Below are 9179 nucleotides of genomic sequence, written 5' to 3'. Positions count from 1 at the left end.
CTCTCTCCCTCCCCCCTCTCTCTCTGTGAGCCACGCAGTTGATCATACATATGTGAGACTTTCTAACCGGACCTCTGGGATTTGAATAACCATACAACATAAAGAAGACAACGGCGGCATTCGTTTTGCAGAGACCCATCCTGCATGTCTAAACAAGCGCATCTAGAAAATAACACAAATCACCAACAACCAAAGCCAACAAGCAACGTGCATGCTGGGTCCCAGGGGGGGATATACCACGTGCCCCCATGTCCCTGTGTACTCCCTCACGTACCCCCTGTGGCCCCCGCGTGTGTCCCCAGACCCCTACGTGAAGGTGTCCCTCATGTGCGAGGGTCGGAGGCTGAAGAAGCGGAAGACCTCGACCAAGCGCAACACCCTGAACCCCGTGTACAACGAGGCCATCGTGTTCGACGTGCCCCCCGAGAACATCGACCAGATCAGCCTGCTCATCGCCGTCATGGACTACGACCGGTGAGCCGCCCAGCGCTCCCTACTGGCACTCTTCATTTCCCTGATGTACAGGGGGTACTTCTTTGAATAATTTAATGACTATAATTAACTTGCTGATCCTGTGTGTGTGTGTGTGTGTGTGTGTGTGTGTGTGTGTGTGTGTGTGTGTGTGTGTGTGTGTGTGTGTGTGTGTGTGTGTGTGTGTTCCCCGTGTCACAGGGTGGGCCATAACGAGGTGATCGGTGTGTGCAGAGTGGGTAATGAGGCCGAAAGTCTGGGCCGAGACCACTGGGGTGAGATGCTTTCGTACCCCCGCAAGCCCATCGCACACTGGCACCCCCTCGTAGAGGTACGAAGAACCCCGCTGTGTGTGTGTGTGTGTGTGTGTGTGTGTGTGTGTGTGTGTGTGTGTGTGTGTGTGTGTGTGTGTGTGTGTGTGTGTGTGTGTGTGTGTGTGTGTGTGTGTGTGCACAATACCATTCTACGTGTGTGTGTCTATGTACATGCGGTCAATGCGTTGCAGAGAATGTTGCAGAGTCTTATGCACCACCTGCATACGACTGTGAAGTTGACACCTCACCCGAGTCTCCACAGGCACTGTCAGCAGTTGTTCACACCTCGTAACGTGTGTGTGTGTGTGTGTGTGTGTGTGTGTGTGTGTGTGTGTGTGTGTGTGTGTGTGTGTGTGTGTGTGTGTGTGTGTGTGTGTGTGTGTGTGTGTGTGTGTGTGTGGGAGCTTCACAGGCCTAATTAGCGTAGCCCACCACGAGGCCCCTTGGTTTGGAGATCCAGCACGAGACCGAACCGCGTTGAAATCATGCAAGAAACTCGATGTAACACGCAGCTGTGTCTCTTTTTATACTCCATGCTAGCAGGCTAATGTTTTGATGTTTCCTTTGGAGTCTCGAATGGGGTGAACTAAAAAAAGGAACAGATCCCATTGCGTAAGAATATTGCATAATCCTCGTACGCAGCGTTCTTGTTATTCCATGATTGTTGGTGCAATTACACACCGCAGCAGCGCATGCACGACAGAGAGAGAAGGACTCATTCACACTCGGTTTCTATTTCTGAATCGCCACCCAGTACTTCACCATAGCAGGGTGAGACAGATGATCCACAATGTGATTCATGTACAATTCACCCTCAGCTGTTGTTTACATAATTCTGTTAACATTCTGTTCCTGCGGACCAAAGGTAAAATATTTACCGCCATCATTAATGCATCTGGGCTGCTGGGGGGGGGGGGGGGGGGGTAAAAACAGAGGCATGTCACAGCAGATGTCTCTCTCTGACCTGTTTTCCAAATTGTTTTTATGAATTTAAAGCTGGAGTTTGAGATTTTGGTCGGCTTGAAAGATGTACTAAAAAACCTTATACGCCATCATAATTGTCTTTGGAGTTGGAACGCCCTCTGCATTTCAGAAAAAATCGGTTTCTAAACTTTGTACGGTGTGCTAATCAGGATGTCAACTTTGTAAACACACACAACTGCGATGCACACTATTCTAAACCCCTTTATTTAGTTTTTTTAAATACGTTTTTTTACTTATTTCTTATCAACCATTTTTCTAATCCTCATTACATAACCTTTGTTTTTGCCTGATATTCAGTTCTGTCTGAAACCTAAATGTATACTCATATCTTTCGCCAACCTCCATATATCTGGCCCAATGTGTACTCGTATAGCCGTCGCTGGCCCCTTTGTCCTTGCACCATTAGCAGTCTAGGAGGTGTCACGGGACGCTGCATCCAGTTGAGACGGTCACCGTGCCGAAGGCCTCTCCTAGCACTGGATTTAAACCCTTTGATCAAGGCACCACAGAGACTTGTGTATTCACAGCCTGGTTCTGCAGGCTGTGGTGGGGAGCGCCAGGGCGGGGACGGGGCTCTAGAGGTGGGGCTCCTGGAGCATTGGGCAGCACCGGGAACCCATTCAGCCCTGTGATATTCACTATGGCGCAGACAGGAACCGTAAAAGGTCAACAGTGTTGAGCGAAGCTTTCCCAGGCACATGCAAACCCAAATAGACATTCTTGTGCATGCACACACACACATACACACGCAAACACACACACACACACACACACACACAGTGTGCAGTCAGTGCCCATGTTGATGCACGGTATATTATTAGACTTATTAGCCAAACACAAAACACATACTGTATATGCACTCACATACATGCACTCTTGCATTACTTTCAGTCAGATGGCCGGCAGTGATGTTCATAAGTGCGCCGGTGAAGGCCCCATCAAGGCACTAGAAGTGCACTAATCAGCTGAGGAATCCAGGCTAATGGCATATTCGTGTTGCTCGAAATGACCTGTGGCTGTGGTGGTGCTATGGCATTCTGGCCATGTCTAATAAACACATAGGTATGTAGCTAGACACACACACATACAGTATATAGACATGCATGGGATTAGGCATGCAATTATGCAATGAAGCACATACCTGGACCTACAAACACACGCAAACACTCCCACCCACACGCACCTCTCCCTCGCTATGGCCTCCAAGGCCAAAGCTTTCTGTAGTGTTGCTGCGAGCCTTCCTGACCCTCTGACCACAGACTGAAGGCATCAATAATTCACTGTCTGTGTCTTCAGTGAGGGCCAAAACACACACACACACACACACACACACACACACACACACACACACACACACACACACACACACACACACACACACACACACACACACACACACACACACACACACACACACACACACAAGCAATACTACAACAACAAAATGCTCCTACAATCCCCCCGTGCCATAGGTCAGAGACTATTGAGTGGAAACCTATGAGGGAGGGAGGGAGGGAGGGAGGGAGGGAGGGAGGGAGGGAGGGAGAGGAAGGGAGGGAGGGAGAGGGAGGGAGGGAGGGAGGGAGGGAGGGAGGGAGGGAGGGAGGGAGGGAGGGAGAGGAAGGGAGAGGGAGGAAGGGAGGGAGGGAGGGAGGGAGAGGGAGGGATGGAGGGAGGGAGGGAGAGGAAGGGAGGGAGGGAGGGAGAGGGAGGGAGGGAGAGGAAGGGAGGGAGGGAGGGAGAGGAAGGGAGGGAGGGAGGGAGAGGGAGGGAGGGAGAGGAAGGAGAGCGGAACCGAGCGGAGAGCCTGTTTGCTTCGGTCTCATTTGGTGAACGGGTCAGAGGGGAGTTGAGGGACATGGTGGTGTCCCCTGACCCCCACCCCTCTGCCAGCCTTCCCCCTCTGACTGACGGCGGCGGGGGAAGACCCAGGGTTGAGACAGATCTTTTTAAAGGGCCCCTATATCACCTTCGATTCGCTTTTACAAGCCATTTGGAATCCCGTTGTGAAATCACAAGCCGGACTGTGCACCCACCAAGATGTATGACGGATAGATCAGCCTCCCAGAGGGTACATTCCACTGGGAAGGCTGGTAGGTTGATCCCAGTTCACTTTGGGGCACAAATCACTATTCATACATCTGTCAGAAGCAAAAAAGGTCCCTGGGTTGGTGAGTGGACTATTTTATTAGTGAGACAATGAATGGCTTAAATCACCTTACAAATAAATGGTTGGTGGCGGCGGTTTCAGAGTGACCCAATCTGTTGGAAACACTACCACAGCAGACGGTGGATCAAGAGAAACATGCAGGGCCCACAGGGGATCGTTCTGATGATGTCAGGGGACGGATAGACCTGTCGATTCTGGCCTGCTCTAACAGGTCTGAATCATGTGTCTCATGATTCTGATCTCAAACGGCCTCTCTCTATCTGTTGTGTTTGTATTTGTGTGTGTAGCGTGGTCTCTGGAACATGTCATTATAATTAGCCCGGCAGCAGATGTATTTTACAGATCTGCCGAGGTGACAGTTGAATCCCGTGTCTAATCACCCCCCGACAGCCCAGCTTAGTTCCAGAAGCAGTCTAGCATATTCCCATTATGTTGTACGCCAATACAGCCTGATCCAGGCTGTATTGGCCTTCAACGTCGAAGGCTGTTAATTGCAATGACACGATAAATGGCTGTAATAGACTTTGTTTTTAACACTCTCTGTCTTGCCCTTCTCTCCTCTCTTTTTCTCTGACCAGTGGGTCGCCACCACCGGCGGTGGGAGTCAAGGAGGATCCACCAACTCCCTGAAGGCACCCCCCTCACCTTGAAACACACACACACACACACACACACACACACACACACACACACACACACACACACACACACACACACACACACACACACACACACACACACACACACAAATAGCACGTGATAACAAATGTGTGCTCACTATCTCTATGACAACAACGATCAGCATAGCTGCTGATAATCAAACTGAATGATATAAAATACAATGTAGAGCTTGGTTTCTACTGTGGCAGCAGCAGTCTCCTTGTACTGTTAATTAATCGATCATTAATGTAGCTTCACACTGCACTAGAACCAACGGGCTGAACAATTCCTACTCTATATTCCTCTTGTATCATGACAACCAAAAACCACTTAAAAACATTCCACACAAAATAAAAAACAGTATCACTATATTCATTTTTAACTTTCTTATTCAGTAATAGTACTAACATGTTGGACGAAACTGATGAGCTCTATTAACACTTCAGTCATTACCTCTGATGTACAAAATGGACCAAAATGTTAACCCGGCGATTGAGTGAGGCTATCGATGTAACCTATTTGATTTATGTTCTGGGGTATCTGAAGGAATTTTGTCTTAAGGGGGTAGTTATGCTAACGTTTGTAACCTAATTAAAATGGACATTCCCCATTCTGATTCATGTAACTAAATGGCACTTCAAGGTGTAGCACATATATATCACTGTAAGGCAGAATACATTTCATTTCACTGTTGACATGGTTTTCTACCAAATGCATGATGAGAAATTTCAGTGGTGGAGGTAAAAATGGCGTGGTCGACTATGTTAACTGTGAAAAACAGAGTCTTTTGTTTCGGCGGTTGGAGAAGACCCCTTTGCTATACTCAATGTGATAGTCAGTGTTTGCACGATAAATCCTTACACTTAGCAACAACCAATTTTGGTCAAGTTAATGTTAACATCCGCAATCTAATAAAACCTCATAACAATTATCTTAAGTTAACTTACAGTTAACCTGTTTGTAAGCAAGTTAATATTGACTGTATGCCCTGAGGAAATTAGAATTACTTCAATGAAGCCAAGAGACACCATTCAACAGCCAACTGAAATTAAAGCACATGGAGTTTTGAGCAAATGCCACTGCATCCAAAAATGTGTGCCTTTACCATCTGGACTTTATAGACGATACCCAAAATACCCCCCCGCTCTCTCAGAAGCACTACCAGAGGTGGAAATGCATAGTGAGGATAGCGCTGTAAGTTAACAGGAAATTTGTATTTCCTGTTTGCTATCAACAGGATCGATTTGACAAACACACACACACACACACACACACACACACACACACACACACACACACACACACACACACACACACACACACACACACACACACACACACACACACGCTCGCGGACACACACATAGGTACACAGACACACAAACAAACACAACCACTAGTTCATTTGACTGCTCTAGTTACTTTGTTTCTGTTTCTTCTTGTTATTTGGCCACATCCTGTATAATGTAAGGGTAAAACAGGTACACAAGATGTTATGGAAGTGTATAAGAATATTGTTCAAAGTAATGAGAAGAATAAAGGTATTTCTTTTGATCGTTTTAGGGACAATGCATGCAACGCCGTGTGTGAGAGAATTGTCTTTGAAAATATTTTCTTGGTTGTGAAATACTAATTGTATTGTTAACACAAAGCTAATGAAACTATTAGGCAAAATGTGTCTGTTCAAATGTTATTAATAAAAATGTATAAATATACACTATCAAACTGTTTGGTAAATGGACTACACATACACAGTGGCATACATTAAAACAATTATGCATTTGACGCAAGAGTTGAACATTTGCCAGCTTGTATTCACACACTTGGTGTTGGAGGATGAATATTGAATGATTGAAAAGATGCCCTCTGTGTTGTAAGCACTTACAGTAGACTGAGGCCCCGTTCACACGAAGCCGAAACGGGCGAAACCGTTACGGTTTCGATCTATCCGGTTTCGGAGAGGAGGTCGAGGGGCGGGGCGATGACGTCATGGTTTGCGGTTTCAGTCGGTTTCAGCCGTACACACGAATCCAAAACGAAACCGGGTAGATTTGAAACCACCTCCGAGGGTGGTTTCAGAAGTTTGCGGTTTCGGTCAGCGGATTCGCCGGCTTCGTGTGTACGGAAGGCCGAACCGTACAAGACCTTTGCGGTTTCGCCATGAAATCGGCTTCGTGTGAACGGGGCCTGACACTCACATAAAAACACCTTGAGTTATGACTAGTTTACACACAAAAACACACACACACACACACACACACACACACACACACACACACACACACACACACACACACACACACACACACACACACACACACACACACACACACACACACACACACACACACACTTATGTTTGACAAGAGAGTGAAAATAAACAAGGCCTTTGAGAAACACTATGAGGAAGAAAACAAACACAGGGGATAACTCTTTACGTTCCTTCCTCTTCGGGATCAAGGCACTTCTTGGTAAAGTTCAAGTCAAACGGATGTACTAATAAACATTTACAAGTTACAGGGGCAGCCTTTTATTGAGTTGTGGTCAAATTAGATCAACTCTGTTAGGAAATTGCTCTCCTTAGCCAACTGTTACAGTGACATTAGTCTCTCTGTTCAGAGTCTGCAGGCTTTGTCAGCGGTACAGCCTCAAAGGTGATATGTTATGTAGGAGAACACAACGTATTTTATTAAACGTCCTTTGCGGGAGATTTCTTTCACAGTTATGTTTACGTCAGATGTTCGAAAAAAAAAATTACACTATCATGATTAAGCTTAGCTTATTAAATATCTGATATTTAATGCAGCATCAGCCTGACTTGTTTATTTTTCACAATTGCTGATCAAATCAAATAAAAAAAAGTATGCTATTAAATCAACAAAAGACTCGTGACCCGAAAAACAATTTCTTATGAGTCCTCGTTGCATCATAAAAAAATCTATTTGTGTCAAATGGCAGACAAGGTGGCCATATAAATAAAAATAACAAATAAATAATGAATAATAAATGCCAGCGTCCTGAGGGCTATCATGAAAATCAACTTTGCTTATTATTGACTACGCTGCTGTCCTAGTGTAGGCGGGTAGTGTTGGGTTAATTTAAACACACTCCTACGCACATAAATCTCCAAACGATCTCTCCTTACGATCCGGTCACTCAAAACACAGATGGAGTATAAGTTAAAAAGAGAACCAGTGTAGCACAATGTGTGTATGCTGTTTACGTATGGATGGAGTTCGTTTAGGACAAGATGAAAGGCTCTTGGATGTAAATATGTCCTACATATGATTACGCTTTGAGCCAATGTGCTGGCATGCACACATTGAGATCCAAACAGGCCGCTGGGCCATACCCCAGGAGGCTACTTAGCTGGCTGTTTATAAGGCAGAAGGATTGAAACTACAAGGGGTAGAATACATTATTCGGTGGAGCAAAATGGAAAATAAGGTTTGTGTAAACAACACAGATTCAATCAACAGTGCAAGGAAAGTGCGAAGAGGACCTGGGCGGACCGAGTGGTCTGCAGGCATTCAGAGTAGCGTTCGCATTTGCGTGCTTCTCTCTCTTCATCTGAGAAATGCAGAAATGCTTCAAAGCTTGCATCATCGGAGCGTCAAGAAAGACTCTGCGTATGTGTTTGTGTGTTTCTTGATGTGCAGTTCTACTGTTGGGTTGGTGTAATTTGATTGTAAACTCAGAATAGTAACTTGTGTGTGTTTGCGTGTGTGTCTTTGTGCCCCAGTATAAGCAGCTGAATGGTGTGGCGGTGGGGCCTGGCAAATACTGAGAAGCACTTTGTTGGAAGAGTTACAAAGAAGGTCACTTAGTCTGCAACCGCATCACTGTCAGGGGGATTCTTACACACACACACACACACACACACACACACACACACACACACACACACACACACACACACACACACACACACACACACACACACACACACACACACACACCAAAAACCCACACACACAGAGTGGAGTGGACGCTGATTTTATTGTTGCATGCTAATGGCATGCCATTAGCTCTCCACTTGTCTTCCTGCCTCAAAGTTGGCTTGCACGATGCTGCCTTGTGATTTAGAGGGTGATAAGATTCATAAACATCAACAATGAGGGACTGGAAACATTATAGTTCAGAGGTGGACCCAAATGCACGCAGAATTGGTTACAAAAGGCTTTCTATTGTTTTAGACAAACAATGCTACCAATGATTTACTTGATTATATTATTGTCATATACAACTATTTAGTCAACAAAAACAGCATGTCGCTTGTATGTAATCTGGTTATGCTTTTGCAGACGGATTGCAGGGATTTTTTTGTTCAAACCTATACGCATAAATGTGTCGACCCTGTGAACAACACAATCCATCACGTCGTTCTCGGGTAAGTTCTGGATCCGAGCCTCCGAGGGTCAGTCCTGTTATTGACACTATCGATTTCCAGACAATGAGCGGCGTTTCCACCATTTATATCTGCCCATAAATCCAAAAGCCAAAAAAAGGAAAGGGCCGTTTTGGGCGTCGTTAAAATTCCTACAGAAGCTACAACCAATTATCCCCCTGGAACCCAACCT

The 9179-nt window shown here is 45.8% G+C and overlaps 1 protein-coding gene across 2 annotated transcripts in view; it reads left to right on the top strand.

Annotated features, from left to right (window-relative positions):
- LOC115551023 (synaptotagmin-9) overlaps positions 1 to 6324 on the top strand; it is a 28317-nt gene extending 21993 nt beyond the window's left edge. For both annotated transcript variants that reach the window (XM_030366503.1, XM_030366502.1), the window contains 3 exons: positions 303 to 474; positions 673 to 802; positions 4518 to 6324. In XM_030366503.1, coding sequence (XP_030222363.1) covers positions 303 to 474; positions 673 to 802; positions 4518 to 4589 — 374 coding nt within the window. In that variant the 3' untranslated portion in view covers positions 4590 to 6324. The remainder of the gene's footprint in view (positions 1 to 302; positions 475 to 672; positions 803 to 4517) is intronic.
- Positions 6325 to 9179: the final 2855 nt, after the last annotated feature.

Source organism: Gadus morhua, chromosome 9 (genome assembly GCF_902167405.1).
Source record: "Gadus morhua chromosome 9, gadMor3.0, whole genome shotgun sequence".
NCBI classification, from domain to species: Eukaryota; Metazoa; Chordata; class Actinopteri; order Gadiformes; family Gadidae; genus Gadus; species Gadus morhua.
Note: the sequence above shows the minus strand (reverse complement) of the source record. Positions and strands in the feature narration are given on the sequence as shown.